The sequence below is a fragment of the Musa acuminata genome, chromosome BXJ2-11, assembly GCF_036884655.1.
Source record: "Musa acuminata AAA Group cultivar baxijiao chromosome BXJ2-11, Cavendish_Baxijiao_AAA, whole genome shotgun sequence".
NCBI lineage: Eukaryota > Viridiplantae > Streptophyta > Magnoliopsida > Zingiberales > Musaceae > Musa > Musa acuminata.
Genome location: NC_088348.1, coordinates 31,947,501 through 31,971,302, shown reverse-complemented (window position 1 = coordinate 31,971,302; position 23,802 = coordinate 31,947,501). Strand labels below are relative to the sequence as shown.

At 38.6% G+C, this 23,802-nt stretch overlaps 2 protein-coding genes across 6 annotated transcripts; both read right to left on the bottom strand.

Moving 5' to 3' along the window:
* Nucleotides 1-1,153: 1,153 nt before the first annotated feature.
* Nucleotides 1,154-14,189, bottom strand: LOC135626880 (ribonuclease II, chloroplastic/mitochondrial-like). 3 transcript variants are annotated; one of them, XR_010492487.1, is made up of 15 exons: nucleotides 14,090-14,189; nucleotides 9,125-9,284; nucleotides 8,869-8,982; nucleotides 8,713-8,790; nucleotides 8,519-8,650; nucleotides 7,489-7,710; nucleotides 6,804-6,986; nucleotides 6,645-6,707; nucleotides 6,426-6,532; nucleotides 6,179-6,328; nucleotides 5,939-6,098; nucleotides 3,071-3,466; nucleotides 2,569-2,793; nucleotides 1,626-1,798; nucleotides 1,154-1,547 (listed from the first exon to the last, which is right to left on the bottom strand). XR_010492487.1 is itself a non-coding variant. In XM_065132666.1 (15 exons), the coding sequence occupies exons 1-14, from the start codon at nucleotides 13,342-13,344 to the stop codon at nucleotides 1,682-1,684; spliced, it is 2,382 nt and encodes a 793-aa protein (XP_064988738.1). In that variant the 5' UTR covers nucleotides 13,345-13,444; the 3' UTR covers nucleotides 1,154-1,547; nucleotides 1,678-1,681. The 3 variants fall into 3 exon arrangements, 1 of the variants encoding a protein (XP_064988738.1); XR_010492486.1 differs by lacking the exon at nucleotides 14,090-14,189 and adding an exon at nucleotides 13,070-13,444; XM_065132666.1 differs by lacking the exon at nucleotides 14,090-14,189 and adding an exon at nucleotides 13,070-13,444 and having other exon boundaries at nucleotides 1,678-1,798.
* LOC103972280 (ATP-dependent zinc metalloprotease FTSH 8, mitochondrial) lies at nucleotides 14,161-22,770 on the bottom strand. Of its 3 annotated transcripts, XM_065132664.1 has the most exons (10): nucleotides 22,568-22,770; nucleotides 22,271-22,499; nucleotides 22,095-22,169; nucleotides 20,950-21,083; nucleotides 17,941-18,426; nucleotides 16,990-17,757; nucleotides 16,021-16,248; nucleotides 14,574-15,055; nucleotides 14,324-14,394; nucleotides 14,161-14,228 (listed from the first exon to the last, which is right to left on the bottom strand). In XM_065132664.1, the coding sequence occupies exons 1-9, from the start codon at nucleotides 22,661-22,663 to the stop codon at nucleotides 14,391-14,393; spliced, it is 2,502 nt and encodes an 833-aa protein (XP_064988736.1). In that variant the 5' UTR covers nucleotides 22,664-22,770; the 3' UTR covers nucleotides 14,161-14,228; nucleotides 14,324-14,390. The 3 variants fall into 3 exon arrangements, with proteins under 3 accessions (XP_064988736.1, XP_064988735.1, XP_064988737.1); XM_065132663.1 differs by lacking the exons at nucleotides 14,161-14,228; nucleotides 14,324-14,394 and having other exon boundaries at nucleotides 14,512-15,055; nucleotides 22,568-22,769; XM_065132665.1 differs by lacking the exons at nucleotides 14,161-14,228; nucleotides 14,324-14,394 and having other exon boundaries at nucleotides 14,512-15,055; nucleotides 22,604-22,769.
* Nucleotides 22,771-23,802: the final 1,032 nt, after the last annotated feature.

Genomic DNA, 23,802 nt, shown 5'->3' with positions numbered 1-23,802 from the left:
GGTACGTTCACCTACGATGCACCAGTTTGCATGTCCGACGACCGTCGCCCAGGCAGGAGGAGGAAAGGTTCGTTGGGTGAGCGGTGGTGAGACCGTCAGCGTGGCGCCTAGTAAGGTGTACGTAGCGTTGGACGTGATCAGCGATTCGGTACAAGGCCTCGAACGCGCATCGCGAAGCGAAGGCCAATGGTCGCTCGAAACGCTTCGCGTTGGCTATGATGGGAAGTGCGATCTGGCCGTCATGCACGTGGTGATCGTGAGAACGCGAACACGTGGCGCTTCGGCGACGTCGCTTTAAAGCAGTAGCTGGGTATGTGCAGACGTTTGTGGTACGACTACAAAATTAGTAATAGTATTAAAGAAAGATATAAAAATTACGCAGCGGTAATTAAATAAAGAAAATATGTGGGGGGGTACGGATTACTCTTTTGGAGCTTCGGCGGAGGTGGACGACACGGTGGGACCCGCGGGGGTCGTCTTTTATCATCTGCGGGCAGCTGCCATCGCATGTCACGCAGCTGTTTCGACGTCGACCCGTCTCCCTCCCTCCCATCTCCTCATTCTTCGTCGTGTTCTTCGCGGAGGCAATAATTAATGTGTGCCGGGTGGTGAGTGAGGACCAGACAGAACACACACACACACACACACAACACTCCGGTCCAGCAGCCTCCACGCCAGCCTAGCAGCGGCAAGTGACAGTTCTTCCAGAGCAGTTGGACCCCACACTGACCTTTTCCAAGTATCAGACCTTCAACAAGGCTCAAAAGATCAGTTGAAAGAGTACTTGCCTCGAAACATTCTTGAGTGGCAAATTTATGAGTAAACCATTCGGTATACAGTTGACTGTTAAAAAAAAATTACAATGAAAAATTAGCATCTCACTCTATTTTGAGAGTGGCGGGGACGACGAGACCGAGTCGGAGTAGCATCATGTTATAGGTGAGCTGAGTACCTACTTGTTTTGGGTTCCCCCCCCCCCCCTCTTTATCGCAAGGACAGGGGCTGGGCCCCGTCCCTCACCAGCCTTGTTACAGAGAAGCATTGGCTTCCTGATTCATCATGGACAGATGGTTGGGTACAAAGGTCAAACCTTGAATCAGAAGAAATCATGGAGCAACATCGAAACAAGCTCCAAATTTGTAAATGTACAACAGAGGCAAACTCTTGTGTTTAATCATCACAGATATATAAATATACAAGTATACATAGGCCAAAATGAACACGCGTTACATAAAACTTTCTCCAAGCACGGTACAGATGTCCCGACCCACATGCAAAACTTCCCTCGAAACGAGGGACTCCTCTGGTTGCCGGGTGCCCACTCGTGTCCGACACACGCAGTGTTGTCACATTTTGGGTCAAACGAGCAGCGGTACAAGACAACATAGAATCCATAAACTAATACTGTATCGATCATATAGCGGGGATCCTTCTGTAAGCAAAGCATATCTGTCACTGAGTAGATGCAGGTTTGTCATGGGGGTGCTTCTGTTTGATCGCTCAGCGATGCTGGTTGGTCAAAACAAGTACATCAAATTTTGAATCTCCTGTGGACAACCAGTTAAATGTGAAGTTACTTTCCGACACATGTACAATAACTGCAAGATAACATCAGTTTCACTAACCTATATCAGTATGTCTGTCAATGGGCAAATGGCAGTGCAGGACCTGACTTACCTCTTTAAACTTCCCTTACTGAAAGCACATCATCACGTGGATGAGCTTCATCTATGGTAACTTTTATCTCATCACCAACCTTTTTCCCGTCTGAAACAATCGCGATAGCCTGAACCCCGACCTGCAAAAGCCATTTGCCAGGAAGAGAGTGAGCAAGACACAATCATCCCCCTTTTAACAAATATGAACCAAACCATGAGTTGAATTTTTGCAAGTGCCGACGCTCCAGATAAGAACAACAAATTACCTACCCAGATTTCCAGAGGAAAGAAACTTGAAAAACTATCATGCAATTAGCATATACCAAAATTTACCAAACTGTCTGCTATTTGCCTGTTGGACGGAACCATGATTACACTTTTGATTTAGGATTGTTCATTTATTTGCTCATTGATGATTATTTATACTGGAATTAATCGGATGAAGTATACCTCTGTGTAATTCTCTTTACCCAACAGAAGGTTTGCTTCTATAGACCAATAATATGTTCTTGGGGAGTTAGAGGCTAATAGAGAAGATTGGAAGCATGTAACTGACATTCCGATGGTATGGCAGAACAAAAACAACCATGGTGACTAGTTGCTAATTTGCAGATTCCAAAATAGAATATTTGTCTACTTTAACTGGCTGTTGCATGGTGAGAGCTCAAGTTGCAAAAGACAACTCTGCCAACATGACAAGGAATCTAACAAGAAAATGCAAGATGAATATGACAGGTGCACTCGATTTTCGACATTCCAGAACTTATCACACTGGCCTTGATGATATTAGTGGAACTATTTTTCTGATATACTCAAATGCAAATGCAGCAAAAAAGTCAGACCTTAAACGTACACTTGATCCTATGGTCAATGAAACTGGCAAACTAACACTGTAGAAGCACAGACTTACCTCCATCAAAAGCAAGGCTGCTGTCCGATCTTTAATGAGCCTAAGGATCATTGCAGAAAACTTCCTTTCTCTTTCTTGTCGTCTCAAATACTCCAGTAACCAATATCTTAAGCTGTTACTTTGAAGTCTCTTAGCTACTCTTACATGCATGTTAACAAGACATGCCATTCCCTCCAATTCACCAGCTGAAAATGGTAGAGATTCTCCTCTAATAAAAGCCTTCACCTGTAAAACAAACAACAGTAGCAAGCTAAGATACCCGTATATGTCTAAGTGTAGCTGTTAGCAAACTTCATCCTTATAACCAAATCTTGGTTCTTCCTCATAACCAATCTTACATCTAATTGCTCAAGAAAAGAGATTATAGAACTTGAAGAACCCAGTGACCTGTCTCATCTACAGGTATCAAGTAACAATAGTGTGGAAAGTTGAACAGAACCATCAATGGATGCTTCCAAATGACTAATTTGCTAACGAGATACATTTGATACAAAGAACATACCTGATAGTGAGCTAGAAGATCAATATATCTACGGATTGGAGATGTAAACTGCACATAACCAGGGAGTCCCAATACTCCATGGCGTATAGGTTTCCTAAAGTTCATTTCTGCGGCACGCATAATTTTTAGGTAAGCAGCACTTCTAGCAGGTCCTTCAGGGAGATGAGAAAATGCTGATGCCGAGATGTTTGATTGGGGCTGGCCTCTGTAAGGCAACGAAATGTTGTTGCAGGAACCAAATGTGGCTATAACTTCCCCACAGAGTATCATCATCTCGGATACAAGACGCATAGCGGGATTTGATTGATCTTCAACATACAGAGTTATAGATGGTTCAGGATCATCAGGCTTTGCCACCTTGATTCGTGGGTCTATTGTCGCTGTGTCTATCGCACCCTGAAAATTTAGTTGGTCAATATAATCAGAGAGAAATAGGTCCATACAAGAAAAGCCCTAAATAACTCCAGTAATATTGCCATAGAGTGCTTACACAAGAAAGGATTTGTAAGAATGGACCAGATGAGATATCATATGGCTGATAAAAGATTTATGCCTGGAATGAAACTGTTTACTCAGTTTCTGGTATAGGAATTAACACTAGGGCCAACTAGGTCATTTGGTCATTTAATTCTGAATAAAAACTAGAAACAAGGTGGCTAAAAGTTACAAGTAAGAAACTACAATTTCAACAACAACAACAACAAAGTCATAAGTCCCAATTATATGGGGCTGACTACATGGATCTTTTGTTGTCAGATCTGTAAAAAGTTATATGTTTAGTTGAGTTCAGAATAGTTAAATCTTTACTAATAATTTCGATTAAAGTCTTTTTAGGACATTAATTATTTTACCTCTTTTAACTACCGCATCCAAAGGTCTTCTAAGCATATAATCATATCATCTTAAATGATTTTCTTCATCTTATTCTCTAACGAAGCGATACATAGTTGTTCATGAATAAAATTTTTTTTTTTGCTATCTTTCCTTTGTAACTCCATATATTTATCTCAACATTCTCACCTCGGCAACACAAACGTTTTGTATATATTTTTTCTTAATTGTCCAACACTCAGATCCATAAAGTATTTTTGGTCCCACAACTATTTTACAAAAATAATCCTTTTAATCTTAAAGGCATCCGATGATCACACAAGGCTCATGATGCCCCTCGTCATTTTAACCATCATGTTTATAGTCTATGAATAATATCTTTATCGATCTCTCTATCTTATTAAATAATTAATCCAAGATATCTAAAGTTATTACTTAAAGTGACTTCTTGCCTATCCAACTTAACTATATTTTCTGGCCTATCACTAAATAATATCACTAAAATTACATTTTATATCTTCAATTTTAGTCCTACTTAATCTAAAACATTTAGTTTCTATGACTTGCCTCGATGACTCAAGTTTATAATTAATTCTACTTAGATTATCATCAACTAAGATAATATTATCAGCAAATAGCATACACCAGAGAGGTCCATCATGTAAGTGACTCATAAATTTTTACTAAATTAACGAACAATTTTTCAATACTGTGGCTATGAATTTTCTTAATAAGTTTATAGTTAAAAGCTTACATCAACCAACTACATTATCAAGTGATTTGATGCAACAAGATTTACAATAATGTAATGACTAATCAACACAATTAGAAATTAAAAACAAATCAACAATCATGAGTTGTAATATCACATTGTAGTATCCCACCATAGTGTAAACTCTGTGCATAGTTCAAAATTGACCTTTAGGTTTCACAGTGCTGGATGTCCTCTTAACTAAACCTAATTGGCGATGTAGACCATCTATGTTGTGTAAAATGCTTATCATGCCCATTGTCTTCATTTCAGACTGATATTTGTTGAAAACCTCTCGTCTACATGTTTTATATATATATATGTATGTGTGTGTGTATATATACACACACTTATACATATATATATACATATAGATACACACACACACACACACACACACACACACACACACATATATATATATATATATATATATATGATTTTACTTAAGGAAATGGTTATGATGCTTATCACAAATTGTAAATTATATTAATTTCATAAACAAAAGGTATCAAAATGAAATCATAAAGTTTTTAATAAGCATGATGTCCTATAGTGAGCTGTCATATGGTCATGGTCATGCCCATATTTCGTAGGAAAGTGTCTTCTAAATATTTGGGCTCAAAGAAGACAGGATAGACCACAATCTAACTTGTCATATCATGAGGCATCTCATGTAATCCACATGGCACTCCTAAGATTACAAAATAGATGGAGTTTATGAAGCAAATAATAAGGGATTGAACCTCATAACCAATGAACCCACCACAAACCGACCAAAAGGGATGTCTACACTAACCTGACCCTAAGGTGCTGAATACCAGTTAGTGGAAGCTGCCCGCAAGGGGCTTACTTTCGTGGTGACCTAAAGGTGCCAGCTGCCTGTTAGGCCTTGAAGATTTCGGTACCGGAGGATGGCTAATGAGCAGTGTGCCTGCCACACCGAACTCAATTACAATAAAGTGATGCCATACCAGGTCCCCTTATCCTTCTGACTCAGTCCTATGGGGTTACGTGGTTCCAGGATGTGTGACTCCGAGCTCAGTCTATTCACGCCCGGACCAGTCCTGTAAAAATTTAAAACCTTGGTTTCAACTGTCCCATGACCTTCATGAGACTAATGTTCAATTTTTTTTGTACACTTTGATACTTCTCTGGCCTTGCAATTAGATCATAGGAACATCATGGCAGTGATAAAGAGATGAAATAAAATTGACTACAAATAAAATAACTATAGATAATAAGATAATTAGCAGGAAGAAGTTAACAATAGCCTCAAAGAAAACCTGGTCACAACGCCACTGAAACCTGAGCAAGGCAGCCTCTGAAAGAATCCTGAGCTCACCCTCCTCTTCTAGATTCAGATGAAGTAACTCGGTTGCGTTCTCATATGTCAACATATAGGTAGGTCTAATGATTGAGTTCTCTATTGCAAGATCTGCAATGCTGGCATTTGATAAAGGTTAACTGAATTTGTATGGAGAAGATTCACTGCAGATGAAAAGAACTAAACAACTAAAATTTACCTTCCATCTTGGGATAATGTTACAGATACACTGACAGCCCTGCATAGTTTTCCTTGCTGCAAGCTCATACCCTCCATTGCAAGCTTCTCTGGGAACATTGGATAGGTAGCAGTAGGCAAGAATATGGAGGTTCCTCTCCTCATTGCTTCCCTATGCATCAGAAAAAAAAAATGATCAACTCTTTTAAGTCTAAACCATATGAATTCTGTTCCTAATTAAACAGAAAAATAAATTAACAAGGATAAACCGGTCAAGTATGCTGTGAGGTGCAACCAAACAAGTGGGATCAGCAACATGGATCCAGAGTTTTATCCTTCCATCTGGTAGCCTTGTAGCGCTTAATGCATCATCGAGCTGCACCATTAACAGCATATTAGAGATAACAAGGCCAATGGCATGGTGCAAGATGATTAACATATTGATCCAACATGTGCTCGGCACTTCACATGCATGAATTCCATTCTACCTCATCAGCATCATCCACGTCAATGGCATACACTTTCAAAAATGTAAGATCTTTCCTGTTTCCCTAAAGTTAAACCAAAGTAGATTAACTTCGCAAGAGTAGTTAAGTATATCTCATAACAACTATAAACTTAATACAACATCTCAACTGTACTATTACCTCATCAAGATCATTGGAAACAGCTAGAAGGTTTTCGGCGGCTGACAGAACTTCTTCGCTGTATTCAGTGTGGATATTGAACTTAAAGAGGTCAAGATTGACATGCACAGGGAAGTATCCAATATCTATGAGGAGGTTAACTGCAGCAGATGATGTCTTCATTAATCCCATTGCCTTGAGTATCTATTGCAAAATTGATCAATTAAGTACAACTGTGGAGTAAATACACAAAGACAATAAAAAGTATCTTCTGCAACATTAACAAATTACCTACAGCTGTGATTGGATATACAAAAATAGCAGAAAAGAACCTAAAGGTACAGAAATATATGTCCACATCTACTTTCTTAATCCACCAATATATTATAACATCCTATTAGATTTCAGTTTAATAGAGATAAAAAGATAATTTCATACAAAATGTGACTGCAAAAAGCTAAAATCAATAAGATAAAAAATAAAAAAAATCCCCCTGCCCTCCCCCCAAAAGAAAAGGAGATACTAATAGTGGTCAGTGCTGTTCCTTAATCCCAATGGCATATACATTGATACATGTACTATGGAAAATTCTCTTGTAAGAAAAGGATGATAGAAAAAAAAGGGCATCCATTTTTTTGGTATGTGCCAACAATATAACATATACTAAAAACAAAACAAAGTCAACAGAGACGAAAAGAAGTATTACACTTCCAGCAGTTTTTCGTTGTTCATCATTTTTGCACGCATCTAAAGCATAAGCCTCAAGAGATTCAATTCTCCTTTTAACTTTATCTTCTGTCATCCATGAGCTTTTGGAAGGTTTAGACCGTGAAGGCATAGCTTTTGCAGACAATAGTAAGTGCACAAACTCTTCAAGTTCCTTCTCTGAAGACTCTTTGACAAGCTTCCTTTTTAAGAGTTCCTCCACCTAATACACCACACAGAAATCATTTAGAAAATAAAAGCAAAAAATTAAAAAGGATTAAACCAAAAAACATAACAGGGAACAAGGTATTAGCGCACTGCTCTTGCACAGCCATAGTGACAACATCACATGATGAATAAGATAGAATGCCAGGTCAAGTATCACGACAACAAAAAACATATTACAGGGCAAAGAATATAAACTAATTCAGGCATTTCCTCTCTTGAGAGTTGAGACAGCATCTAATGATTCTACCATTAATCCAAATTAGTTTATTATGCCAGACCAAGAAAAAGGATTCTCACTTAACAGAAAAGGTATTTCAATGCCTTTCTAGTAGGGCAGTTGGTAAGCAGGTATGCCAGGGGACACCTTCAGCACAATTCAGCATGGCATGTGCTGATACCTTAATGGCATGTAAGTTTCTTCTCAATGCGACATGTCTGGATTAACATGGCAATCAATTTGTATACAACATACAAAAAGATGTCAAAGCTAAGGAAAGGTTCTAAAGCATTGCAGCATTTAAAATATTAATCTTATTACTTTTAATAAATAAATGGCTTCCATTCTCCTATTAGTGATAATAAGTAGGATACATGATGAAATTATCTAAAACCACTGATGACTATTCTTGTAGCTACATAAAATCCATATTCCTAATTTCATTCTTGTGATACAATGTGATTCAAAAATAAACTTCCAATAGAAACAAGACTGCCCTTTTGGAAACAGCAAACCTGGAATATAAGTAAAAACCATCTGCATTGAAGTGACAAAGGGTGTGAAATAGCAGAGGGAAATAAGATACCTGAATGCTAGGACGTGGTTCATATAGAGAACAATATCCCTTGCTCTCAACCACATTAAAATATATGTCATCTCTTGACAACAAGAGATGGGAACAGTAGCTTTCAAGAGATTCCTGGCTGCCATATATAATCTGAAGAAAATGAAAGATGAGCAGTGTTCAAGCATGGAAAGTTGATTTTGTCAAATAAGTACCTCAGCTAATTCCTCAGCTGTCACTGTCCTTTTATTTTCTGAAAGCTCTATCCAAGCACACTCCAGAATGGATGGATCCTGTGGGAAACAAATAACAACTTGTGAATAAATGGCTCCAAGTTCTATTATCCAAATATTGAATTCTCAGACACTTACTAAGAGACCCTGAGCTTTCTGAACAAATTCAGAGATATCTGTGTGGTCAAAGTCTTCAATACCAGGTACCACGTATGTGACTTGTTGGGGCTTTATTGAGCAAATCACTCCATTCTGCTTTGAAAATTAAATACTAAACTAAATTTGATGCCTCAGAATCAGTTAGATCAAATATAACATAGAGTAGTCAGGGGAGATATAAAAAATAAACAAGGACCTAGAGATCTATTTAGCTGAAGAAGTTGTTTGTAGGAACCTGATCGCAAACCATCCAATTTTTCTTCCCATCAGGCTTTTGGACAACTGCTAGCAATGTCTTTTGAGAATCTTTCCTAAACTCAAGCAACAATCCTTTCTGCAAGGTTTTCTTTTCCAATTTAGCATCAAATAATTCTTTACTGCTTGGTAATCCCACTCTGGAAAGATAACAGACATAAAAAAAACCAAATATTCAAACTAATGAACAAATAAAGCAATGCCAACTACAACAAAAGTAAAACTGTAAAAGAATATCCTACCGGTTTCATAAAACAAATAACCTTTGAGAAAAATTCAATGATCCTCACCAAATAAAATTGAAGTCAAAAACTTCAGTTTTGAGCACCAGAACAAGCTTGAATTGAGCCTTATATCTGGGATGTATAAATCAACTATCATCATACTGACCTTTGCAAGTGTGCACACATGGATCAATGCTCTGTTGAAGGTGTGTCTGTGCATCCTTACCAATCTGTTTGCACGAGGCAACATGTAGCTCGTGCCATTTCATGCAACTAGTATGTACTAATCTAACAAAGACTGTAGAGTAAAAAATCATAAAAGGTTAATCCCTTAATACAAATGACCTTCAAAATGTTTCTATACCATGCCATCGATGACTAGTTGGGCCAAACGATTAAGTTAACTGATCTTCACTAGCCTTTAGCATTGACAGATCCAAGCCGATGACTTCACATTTAAGATCATCATCTGAACCTTTTCTAAAGTAATGAATGAGGTAATGACATTTCAAGGTTTGAGATATATCCTACTATTTATATGTGTGAACAACTAGAGCTAGTTCCAATGATGGATAAAGTAAGAAAGAATACAATTTGAGGTGGTCTAAGTGCATCGAGAGGATACCTGTAAATATACCAGAAAGGTGTGGTGATTGAGTTCTGAATAGTAATTCAAGAAGGGATAAGGAATACCTAATAAACAAATGAAACAATATTAAGAAATCTGTGTCTTCATTTGACTAGTAATACTAGCTATAAAAAAAGATCAATTGCAAGAAGTATCCATCTATCCAACCCAAAATAGTTGGTTCTATCATCTGCTGTTGTTCTTTTAAACCTTTTTTACCAGTCAAATACTATAAGATATAATGAAAAACGATTCATATGTTCCCAGAGTGACCAGTGATTTAAAAAGCGCTAGGCGCCAAAAGGCGCCAAGGTCCACAAACGCCCGAGGCGCTAGGCGCTCGCCCGAGCGAAGCGAGGCGCTAAATTATAAAAATATATAATATAATTATAAAAATAGATAATATAATTATTTAAAATTATCTAAATTATAAAAATATATAATATAATTATAACAATAATTTCAAATAAATAAAATTTAACAACATTAAAATCAAAATAATATATTATTAATCTATTAACAGAAAATTAATCATTTCAAAATTCAAATAAACTTAATATTAAGAGTATACTGAGCCTGATGGAGAAACGAGGAAGCAGCGGTGGCGAGCGGCGGCAGCGGGAAAGGGAAAGGGAGCGGAAGGCGCGAGCAGCGAGAGGGCTCGCGGGAGGGCTTGCAGGAGGCACGAGCAGCGAGAGGGCTCGCGGGAGGCGCGAGCAGCGGGAAGGCTCGCGGGAGGCGCGAGCAGCAACAACGGCGAGCAGCGGCAGCGAGCGACGAGATCGCGATCGGGATCGGGATCGGGATCGAGAGCGACAGCGGCAGCAGGTTAGTGTTGGGTTAGGGTTAGGGTTATATCGGTTTAGTTGGTTCGATTGAACCAACTAACAACCGAACCAGGACTGAACCAGACCTAAAATTCTGGTTCGGTCGCCTTGGTTTACCCAGGCGCTCGCCCGAAGCGCCCAGCGCCTGGGCTCGGGCGAGCGTCCAAGCGGCGCCTGTTTGAAGCGCGCCGCCTGGGACATTAGCGAGGCGCTCGGGCCTCGCCTCGCCTCGCCCGAGCGCCTAGGCGAGCGCCCGAGCACCTTTTGCAATCACTGAGAGTGACTGAAACCTTCTATCTCAAATCTCTACGAATGATGCAAGAAAAAACTGTGCACTAAAAATGCTCCGTCGTGAAAAACCTCATCTTAAGCTCTTTTGAAACTGTTCTAGTCTTGGAACAGGTTTCAATATTAAAATTGTATTTCTGTGCGTACAGTCAGTTCATCAATGATATGACAAGAGATGCATGTTACACATCGTACATTCTCTTAGGACCAGTAAAGCTAGATGATAAACAGTATGACCTTCCTATGTTGCACCACCGGTATCTCAAATAGAACATGGACCAAAGACGTCAGATGCACCAAGGAGTACAAGACAGGCAATTTAAGGACAGAGAAAAAAGAAACATAAATCTCAGTTAAATTCTTTGCTTCTAGTGTTTAATGACCAATCACACTTTATCAAGACACTCAGAACAGTTTAAGAGCACTCTAACAGATGAAAAATACCTTAATTTACTCATATGACAATGATACTATGTACCTCGATCAGTCATATGTGCAAAAAGAAACCCAATTTGAAACCCAAAATTGCAAAAAATAGTTTACAAAACCTGTAGTTAAAATCCAAAACATGTTCAGATGCTTCAACAATACCTACATTACAGTGTATGTGAATCAAATAGTTAGCTTAATATACACACTTCCTATGGTTTCAATTCTTTTGAAAACCCTACGAGCTACCACAGAAACTTCAACTTCAAATATGACATACAATCCACAACTAACTTTTCCATCAGAGAAAGCAAGGTTCGCCGTACCGTACCGTACCGGCGTTTCGACCCGAGCTCGGTACCGGTACGGTACGATATACCGCTCGGTACACCCAGGTGTACCGAGCGGTACACGCACGTACCGAGACTGTACATTGCTACAGTGTTGCTACAGTGGTACTGTACACTGCTACAGTGTCGGTACGGTACGGGCCGGTCCGCGTACCGTTGGCCTGTCGGACCGGTACATACCGCCCGTACCGGGCGGTACAGTCTGGTACGGCAAACCTTGAGAGAAAGTCAGTATCATTACCTGAGCCTTGCCAAGAAAAGGTGTCTACATGCTTCTTGGTCTCCAATCCACAAAAGAATCATTTCAAATCTCTATGGGTGAAACTAAAAATAACTACAACCCATTTTTCTTCTGATAAATCATGTAAATTTTAACAGATTCCGGTAATAAAACATTTTGGCATACTTTGTTGCTTCAAATTGTCTACAGAACATATTCAGACACCGCATTGTTGTTCAAAATTTGCTCTCAAGCATCAATCATAAACCAGTCAAAATGATGACCAATATCAGACTAGCTGGTATTTTATTATTATTTTTTCCAGCTTCTGCTTCTTCAAATCATTCTCAGCTTGAATTAGAAAAAGGGCTTCCATTATTCTATTGAATTGGAATAGTTGGTGAAAACCGAAAGAAAGAAGCGCCTAAGGATTGATTGTGTTCAACTGGATTTCCTTAATGAAGGCAGTAAGCTCAGTTCAGGAACTTTTCTTCTGAGTGACACTGAGCAGTAGGAGTCAGTATACCGCCGAGAACAATGGTACGGTGTTAATCCAGTGGATTAACGAAACCAAAAACGAACCAAGACACAAATCTTTGCTCTGAATACATTCGATAACCAGTCAAGTGAAGATGAGTTATGGATCATCAGACCCAATATCATGGATCCTCATCGCAAACAATTGTGATATAACCCGAAGAGGAGGGTCACATAGGTGGCCAAAGACATGAAGAGGGTGTACGATTTGGGAGAAGAGGAGATGGAACACAGGATGGTATTCGGATGGTCAATCAGGTTCGTACAGTCCAAAGTAAACCAAGTCTAAGTGCAGTTACCAGAAAGTCAAGCCCTCTTGATACCCAGATCGATTTACCCAGCACTTGAGCTCCAGATGCAGCAAAAAAGCAGGAAAACACTACGGAAACGAAAACGCAGCAAGAAAGAACAGAGAGCGTTACTTGGCGGTCGCCCGAATCCGCCGGGTGGCGCGGATGACGGCCAATTCCTCCATGACGGACTCGACGAGGCTGTGAACGTAGCAGCTCCGTTCACTGAAGCCATACCGATCCAATCGGAACCCTAGGGAAGGTAAAGAAGAAGCAAGGCCTAGGTTACGGTGTCTTCCGCAGAGAGCGGAAAGGCGGCGGCGGCGGCGAGGGTGGAAGAAACGGAGGGATAGAAAACCGGAGAGAGGAGGATGGCAGGCGGTGCGCAATAACCCGCCACCACTCATCGCCCTCGTCGCCAGAGTGAGAAGGCGAGGGAAGATTTTATAGGTTTGGTGGAAGGGAAGCCTTCAATTTGCTTCGCTCGCACCAGTGGCTGGGGAAGAGATGGGATGTTTTATTTCTATCCGAGGCCTGAGTAGAGCCATCTAAAGCCCATTATGGCCCATGTAAAGATTATGGACTATTAATGGGCCCATGTAAAGCTGAGTCCCATAAACCAAGTGAACACAGATCCATTGCATCTTAACATGGCTGCGTTGTCTGTATCCAATGCATCTTAAAATGACTGCGGTGTCTTGTTGCAACATCAACACTCTGCGACGAACTGCAAGTCTGCTGCCATGGCTGCAATGTCTCCTTACGTGAGCAACTTAGTCAGCATACGTGTCCGACCTATCTAAGAAGTTCAAGTGTGTCCACCCTTAGCTTGTGGATCTCCTACGACTTAAATGTTGATGCTTGATATATGCCCTAACAAACAAAACATCTATAACGTTTGATGCGTTTAGATACTTTTTTATTGACCCTCTTCAAACCTCACGTTACCCCAAGTTGAAGGCTCTACATTATTGACCCTCTTGAAACCCCACATATGTCCAGGTTAATAATTAATGGAGGCATGGATACACTTGACACATTTCTCTGTGCAACGTAAATGCCGGCATCACAAATGCAAAAGTAAATAAAACACTAGCAAAAACATTAATAAATAATTTCACAAACTCCAAACGAAAATTGAGGAAGACAAACATTGATGATGGATGGACTCCCATTTTGCAAGCGAGTGACCACAGGCTGAAACAGAGGCAGGCAGTCATCGGCCGTCTCCTACTATCAATGGACCCCGACGTCCCTTCTACGTTTGCTTGCATGTAACCAAATAATACATCTGACCAAGTTAAATTAACAACAGGTGGTGATAGGCTACAATGCAGTGCTGAAAGATATATATTCAAGCTCAAGGTGAAGAGTGGAATGACGCACCTGCAACCAACGCTTCTTCAGCGCAACCGACCCATGAGTTGTTGTTGATAACTTGGCCAAGAAGAATTCAGCTTCAACCAAGGATGAAAGAGTACACGACTTGGTAAGAACATGAAAAATCAGCATCCACACCCACCATGTTTTGTGGGTGTGGATGCTGATTTTGTACAATTTTTTAACCTTAAATAAATAGAAGCAAGAGGCTATCAAGTTTGTATTTAAATACATCATACAAAACTATATCGCTTACGTAGGAACGACCTCCCCATCAAGTGATGATGACCCATCACCATCCGCAACTATGGAACCCTCCAAAGTCTCTTGGCTTTTCTTCTCAGTTGCTTCTTGGAACCCTTGCTTAAACCTATCGTAATTTGTAGGCTCAGTTAATTTGAATGGCCGCTCACCTAGGACCTGTGCCAAGTCATCCTGGTGCAGCACTTCCTTCTTGAGGAGGAGCTCCGCAATCTGTGCCACGTGATCTTTGTGCTCCTTTATCAGCTCAACCGTCCTCTCGTAAGCCTTGGAGATCCATTCCCTCACCTCAGTGTCAATGATGGCTCCAGTCTTGTTGCTATAGGGCTTCGTCATTTCAAAACCATCCTCTCTCTGGGGAAAAGAAAGGAGACCGACCTTGTCACTAAAACCATAGACTGCAACCTGGGCATAGGTCATTTTTGTCACTTTCTCCAAGTCATTCTGTGCTCCAGTGGAGATTTTTCCTAACAAAACCTGAAACAACCAATATAGTTACTTTTTACTAGATTTAACATTTACAAAAAGGATAGTTCAACTAAGTTTGCAATGAGTTTTCAAATCTTATGAAGACTTTATGCGAGTATACACTTTAGTCCAAGATTTTAAATACTGGTCCAATACAGACATTGGACCAGTAATGTTACTAGGATACCGGGACAGCACACCAATATGTGCCATCCAACATTGTTAAGTAAAAGATATAAATGATAGGTATTTTACCAGTACTACTGGTCATTGGTTGCAAACTATCAATACTATGAACATAAGTTACAAAACTCAAGCGAGAGAGGGATTTTACAGCCTGGGACCCAGTTTTAAACATCAACTTCATTAAAAGAAAAGCCAAGTGATATAACAACTTCATTTAGAAGTGTTCTGATGACTTTGATTAGTGAAAAGGCATACCTATGATTTCCTGTGTCAAGATCAGACACATGATGAGACATTACTCTCAACAGGAATTAGCAAATGCAGTATCACCACATGAAGGTATATACACAAATAGATAAGATACATGTGTTAAATAATAACAAAATAATATCTTCATTTTCACTAAGCAGGAAATGACTTAATTGTACCAATTTTAAAATTAATCATGGTTAAAAAATCAGGAACGGAATACAATTGTTTTCGAACATCAATCTGTAAATAACGTGCATAACCATTTAATCAGAAAATTAACACCAACAAACATTTCCAGATATATAGCATGTCAAATTTCTGCTCCTATTTAACCAACTAGTAGTAAAGAGGAAACTTTCTAAATCACAAAAAACCTACTCTATTCAAAGATAACAAAATTTAAAGAGTACACTTCAAGTGTTACAGATAACATGTTTGGAAACTAACAACCAGCAAAAATTATTTAATCAACAAATATAACAGCAATGCTGACAATTTTTTGAAAAATCATATTTATTAAGAGGGATATTCCATACCTCTTCAGATGCATGGCCACCTAGAGTCATACATGTCATGTCAAAGAGCTGCTCTTTAGTCATTAAAAGATTTTCATTAGGCACATATTGAGCAAAACCCAGAGCAGCAGTTCCACGAGGAACAATAGTGACTTTCAGAAGGGGCTCCGCATGCTCCAAAAACCATCCAGTGACAGCATGACCTGCTTCATGGTAAGCAACAGTCCGACGTTCCAACTTGCTAATTACCTAGAACGCAAACAAGAAGAGTTTTCAAGTGCAGTGACATTCTTAGAAAAGCATAACATCATCTTGCAGTAACTAAAACAAACACCTAACCCGCAACAAGATTAGAATTTCATAAGAGGAAAATGGAGTGGCAGCTCATTAGACACATAATTGTCTGCATAGTTAAGGCATCATTTTCCAAAGTTCAAAGTCACCAAAAAGCTGAATGAAATTTCTTGTCACTCGCAAGAAAAGCATAGACAATTTATTGTGATTTACAAATTTCCATAGAATAACACCTTGCCAAATGTGATAATTCTTAATTCTGACAATGTTAGATGAGTTTAGCTCTTGATTCTTATATTTGCAATATGGTAAAAAAGAATACAATGCTATAGGATAAAGTTAAACATATAAGAGGAGAACAAGAGCTAACACAAACAAGAAACCAAATCATTGAGAAGCATATAAAAGGATCATTTTTCAAGGAAAATAATGGAGTAGAAAATGAGATACCTTATTTTTCTTCTCCAATCCACCAATAATCCTATCAATAGCAGCCTCAAAATGGATCATTTTTGCAATATGGTCAAAATGAGATACCATATATTTGCAATATGGTAAAAAAGAATACAATGCTACAGTATAAAGTTAAACATATAAGAGGAGAACAAGAGCTAACACAAACAAGAAACCAAATCATTGAGAAGCATATAAAAGGATCATTTTTCAAGGAAAATAATGGAGTAGAAAATGAGATACCTTATTTTTCTTCTCCAATCCACCAATAATCCTATCAATAGCAGCCTCAAAATGATGCATCGTAACTTGTGTTTCTTCACTTCTTGCAGCAATCAAAGCAGCCTCATTACAAACATTGGCAATGTCAGCACCAGCAAATCCAGGAGTGAGAGCAGCTAATCTCTCGGAGTAAAATGATGGATCATTATCAAGCTTGATCTTTTTAAGATAAATGCGAAAGATCTGCTCTCGACCTTTTATATCAGGCTTATCAATTGTTATTTGGCGATCAAATCGGCCAGGTCTTAGTAAGGCCTTATCCAATATATCAGGTCTATTGGTACCAGCAAGCACAACTACTCCTGAGGTGGTTCCAAATCCATCCATTTCCACAAGCAACTGGTTCAGTGTGCTTTCTCGTTCATCATTTGAACCTGAAAAACCTCCACGACCTCTTGCTCGACCAATAGCATCAATTTCATCAATGAAAATTATACTAGGAGCACACTGTCTAGCTTCTTGAAACAAGTTTCTCACCCTGGCCGGTCCAACGCCAACAAACATTTCCATGAAATCTGAACCAGAAATTGATAGAAATGGCACACCAGATTCACCTGCAGTTGCTTTCGCTAGAAGTGTCTTTCCTGTACCAGGAGGACCTACAAGAAGGGCTCCTTTAGGAATCTTAGCTCCCAGTTCCTCATACTTCTTAGGATTTTGAAGGAAGTGCACAAACTCCATTATTTCCTGTTTAGCTTCATCACAGCCAGCAACATCTTTGAAAAACACCTGGCTTACATGCACGAGTTATTGAAAATAGACATGCACAACAAATATATGAAGGATAAAGTTCTAGCTACCAGCTCATCCTACCTGGCAATAAGCAACAAGCATAAACAAGGAAACCAATATAATGTTTCTTGCTTGACCATCAAAATGACAACTGGAGATACCAAGAAATATAATGCTTACCTTATTTTTTGAATTCTTATCCATCTTAGTCACATGAGCTTTTCCAATGTTAAAAATACCTCGATTTCCCTTTCTTGTGCCGCCTCCCACGCTAAGTCCACCCTGAAATCTTTTCCCCATAAAGTAGATAAAACCAAGAAGGAAAGCCGTTGGTGCAAATTTCAGCAGCTCCTGATACCAAATTACTTCTGAGACATAAGTCACAGGAATATAATCATGTGGGTCCATGCCCAATGCTTCCTGAGCCTCCTCCATTTTTTCTTCAAATGATTCCACGCTTCCAATGTTGAAATAGTACTTGTAACGGCTGGGAGCATGTCTGCTAGAAACATCGGTTGTTGGACCATGAATTTCATTGTCTTGTGTTTGATTGTTTATTTGAGGAGATTTCTTGACATAAACTTTGGCGACTGATTTATTGGATACAACAATATGATCAACTAAACCTGCTTCCAATAACTTGTTTTTGAACTCTTGAAAACTAATCTGCAAAACGAAGAATCTAAATCAGAGAAAAAAAATGGCTTGAACTCAACAAAAAAATCCAAACAGGAAAAGCATGGCATAAAATTATTGTGTTTCACATTCATAATCTAAACTTTCTCCATTTACTATCTTTCAAGAACGGCATAGCTGAAACCAAGAATCATTTAGGATAAATAAACTGATGATAACTCAATCAATACAGCAACAATGTGATCATAATATAATAGGATATCCTGGAATGAAAAAAATTGTTAATGTATTCGTCATGTTGTTCAAACACAAGATTCAACTGGAGCTAAAAAGTATAGTATAAAGCAAGGTTCGCAATACCGTACCATACCGGAGTTTCGACCTGGGCTCGGTACCGGTACGGTATGGTATACCGCTCGGTACACCCAGGTGTACCGAGCGGTATATTCAGGCGTGCCGAGCACCGAGCACTGTATCAGTGCTACAGTGTTGCAGGACTGCTACAGTATTGCTACAGTATAAACGCCGGTACGGTACGATACGATATTTCAAACCTTGGTATACAGTATAAACTATGAAGCGTTGGTGGAACCTTGGACACAATGAAGGCAATAAAGGTCACTTGGAGTTTGCATCACATATCAACCAACTTCTTGCATCAACCGACTAGAAAATACTCAACTCCTTGAATCAAAACTTGGCAACTGATAATCCTAATTAAAGATGATTTTCTTGGCCTAGCAAGATAAGAAAGGTTTCAAAAATGCTTAAGTCGTCATTACCTAGATGGTATACAAGGAAGCCTTAATTTGCAAAGTTCAAAGAGTAGCTTCAAATTGGACAACTAGAAAGCACAAAATTTGCTTTATTGATAAAAAACTAGGCTAAAGAAAAGCAGTACTATAGATCAAATTCATAAGAAAAACTAGAATAGGAACATCAAAAGTGTGAGCATATTTGAAAGGCATAATTATGTAGAATATTGTAAGCAATCCATCAGACAAAAATCAAAAGATCTGAGTGTTGGACTATCTTGACAATTTGCTTTTTTGCAAGTTAAGATGCACAAACATGTTGTATGTGCCAGATATAGCATCCACAACTAAAATGAACGCAATTGATGAGGACCAGCAGCTACAGATGGTGTTTTCCCTACAAAGTGCATGTCTGCTCCATGTATGATTCACCAATGCTTCAATCATTGATCTAAAACAATCTGAAGAAAATAATGGAGATCACTAATTACCAGTCCCAAAGGCAAATACAGTTGGACCAGATTATATGAGAAAAGAAAAAAAGAGTCTGTATAACTGTGGATAATTACTAGCCTTCACTAAATACAACACTGCAGACTGCAAGCATGCAAGCTGAAGATAGACCAAAGTTGACTGATAATTGTAATTTGGCAAGCCATGATTTCCACAACATAAAGGACAACCTTCCAAATAAAAGAATCCAAACGTTATAAACTAATTCGTAATTATACTTGGCAATCAACTGGCTCATTTATAGATATAAGTCAACAAGCATGACAGAGTTACATTTTGGTCCTCGTCAAGATTATCTATTTGTCTAGGGCTTCACTAAATTTCCCTCGTCTTTTAATAGTTCTTCACTTAGATTAAATGGATTGATGTTAAACCCATACGATGTGGATCCCACTGAAAAAAAAAAGTCTGTGAAGATTCTATTAAAAACCTGATTGATGGCTTGCATCCCTCTCCTGCAGCATAAAAGAATTGGCTACGACAGTCAGATACAAGAAGAAAATACAAGTAGAGAAGTATATGCTGAAGGCAGTGTCTCTCCACATATTTCAGGCCCTTAAATGTAGAAATATTATGGTAAACTGGAGCCTGTTAATTCTCTCTCCACTATGGAAATGACCCTGATCACCATTCAAACAAATTAAATTTATGTCAAAGCTTTTAGGACAATCCACCTGAAGAGACTGCATAGTTAACCTTTTCTTTCTTCTCACCATTTTGCAATTTATCTTTTTATCACATGATCTTTTTATCTTAATCAAAAAATTCTATCAGCTGGTAACAGAAGAAAGATTTTTTCCATGCTTGATGAAGCATAACTTTACATTTGTTTTAAACAGTATGACATCTGCAATTGAATGCTATTTATATCTAATTTGTCATTTCTTTTTCTTAAGAACTTCAACCTGGAGCCTGTCATTATCTTTTTTTTGTGCATCTATGAGTTACATGAAGTCATAAAAGCTGGTAAAACGGGTATCTGTAAATGAAATCAAACCAGGAAGAAATTCCCATCTGAAAGATGATCCTGATTTAATCTTTATTTAGAAGAGGTCTACTCAGCAAAGGACAGATATACATGTGAAGTACATATCAGTGTATAAAAATATATTCCAGAAATACATAAATGAAATACGACATTTCTTCTCAATTAATGGAACTTCATCTTAGCATGGACACTGGAGTGGCATCTGATAAAAAAGATCACAGGAGCAAGTTCTTTATAGAAAAAAGAATTTTACAGGAGGAAAAGAAACATACTTAGATGGTTAAAATAAAGCCTGACCTCTTTCTGGTCAAAGGAACCTCTAGAAAAAGATGAAAACAACAAGCCAATAAATATAAGAGGGGTGATAAGACTTTGCCACTGCTTCATAAAATTCTCCTGGAAATTTCCATGATCTTCTGTGCTTGAATCCCCTGCAAAAAATATATAAGTGCATATTCTCGAGAACAAATTGACTAGTTAAATCTCTAAAACTTCCACTAAATTAATTGCTCAAGAACATAACCTGAATTGTCAACAGAAACAAAAAATGTATTCCACTAATGATGAATAAACATAATTATCCTATGAAAATTTGATAATAAAAAATACACATATTGCCTTACTAGCATATCTAAAACTCTGTTACTCATCAAAATTTCTCAATAGGAATCCAATACTTCATGTAGGTGTCACATCCTTCATAACTAGGAGAATTTTACATAATTCATCCATGTTTGGTCAACAGTTTATAGAAACTTGCTAGTGAATTCTCTTGATGAACATTGATTTGAAAATGATTCTCCTCTTGCTAGGAGAATTCAGTAGTGTATTGTCAGTAATCAACATGGAGAATACTTCTTTTCTTATCTCCTCCATCTATTCATGTTTCTTCTTAAACATCCTTACAGCATTTTATTCTTCTTATTTTTTTAACAAAATAAAGGCATTTTATCGTTTAATGTATGTGGCATAAACAACAAAGTCTGTTAAGTATAAGGTTGATATCTATGAATTCAAGCAATAATCTGTTGTTTCTCTGTCCTTGATGCATAATGTCCTTTTTCAGCAATACCATATGGAGAAGCAGTTCAGTGTGCATCATCGTATTCAAGAAATTCATATGCTGAGCTTTGGGGCTCCAATATATTGACAACTTGCTAATAATATAGTATTTCACTATATATTAACAACATCTCTAATGCATAGCACAAACAACTATCATTTGGAAACTGTTGATTAAATTATATTATGCAGGTTCAAACATACAGACTCCGAAAAACCACACCAAATGACAGTTATGAAGCTCAGCATAGCTAGGGAATGCTGGAAACTTACAGGTCCACAACAATAACAAATCCAAATAGTATGTGAATCCATATAGAGTTTGTATTCAAGTAATAATTGGAGGTACTACCAAATTTACTAATTTGAGTGTCACTTACCTTTTGGATCCGATTTGTTATTTGCATTCCCTTTTGGGATTTCCTTCTTATCTTTTGGGAAGTAGTTCTCGTAATCTGAAATGAATGATACAAAGGGAAGGAGGAACAAATATAAACGAAAAGACAAGGAGCTGCAAGCAAAGAAGTCGAGTTTCATCAAAAGATCGATCACTTACTTTTCTTGTTCGGATTTCCACTGGAGAAGAACCGCCTAAAATTAGGATTCGCTAGCAGGAACCGCCAATCCAATAGCCGGTTCCCAACGCCGACGGCCTTATTCGCTCCAAGAGAAGTCAGGTAACCCCTCGTCCCGGCGACGTTCTCGTATCCAATGCAAGGCTTATGAAGGAGTGCTTCGCCGGAGAGCACGGGCCGCGCACCATTGTTACCGTTGGATAATGCAACCTAAACAATCAAATCGAACCCAACGATTACGTACCCCAGAAAGCAACGTCTCTAGTGCAGAAACTTACAGGAAGAAGTGGGAGGAGGGATCGGCGTGCAGTTACCCTGGGGGACCGGGAACGCGCCGATCGCAAGAGGGACCGCCCGAGGCTGGCAAAGCTCATGTTTCGGGGCGATGGCGCATGAATTGGCTGAGAAACCTAGATGTTGAAAGAGAAAGAGAGAGAGAAACACGAGAAGGGGTTCGAGGAGGAAGGAGAGGAACCGGTATTATTATGGTTGGGGCGATCGAAGTTCTAGTTTCCTCCGAGGAAGGGGGAGGGGTCTCGAAGCTGGATCTGGATTTGGATCCCGATCCGAATCCGACTCCGAATAGCGAAGCTCTTGTTAATAAAGAATGAGAGAGGTCTTGAAGCTGGATCCGGATCCAGGTTTCGATCCGGATTCGATAAGACTGCATCCATCTAAAAGCTACGGAAAAAATCGTTTATTTTGCCCCTTTTTTTTCTTTTTTCTTTTTCTGAGGAGCACTTCGTTTCTATTTTTTTTTAACTTATACAAAATATTCTTACTTTATTTTCTCTCCCATCTCTTTATAAGAGATTCTAATCCGATCCAATTCATTGAAAAAAATTAATTGTTCAATATGTGGAGTGAGCTTAATCGGGATCCACGTCCAAGCCCATCTCTTATGATAGAGATGATGATCTTAGGAAGTTAAGGATTTAGATGATGATATTGTGAAAGAGGAAACATATATGACATGATATTTAATCTCAAAAGACAAAGACTATACTAACACGTTCAAATGAACAAGGATCTCAGGCTGTAGAGTATTCTCTATCTAACATATGTATAGATAAAAGGCGATGTTGCTAACTCCCTGCAAAATATTTATGAAATATTCTGTTTATTTACGATAATATATCAATGCTTATTTTTAATATAATAAAAAAAATTACTTTTTAATCGCTCGCTTCTATACTTGCCTATCTCGAGCTAGCATCGGAGGGATCGAGTCAAAAAATTTCTCCCGATCATGATCTTCATACAAGTAGCACCTTAAGAGCTCGACGTTTTAACCTTGGAGGTACTTCGAGCAACTCTACGCACATGGGTTTGGACCACATTGGGTTGATCGCAATATCGATGATATATTCCTATAATATTTTTGGTACTAAAAGGATAGCTCGATATTACAATAATATCCACCCATCGATCCTCTCAATGAATGCTTAAATGAATAGGCATTACTCTCGAAACACAATATTTTCATTAGGGGGATAATAGATGCTCTTACAAA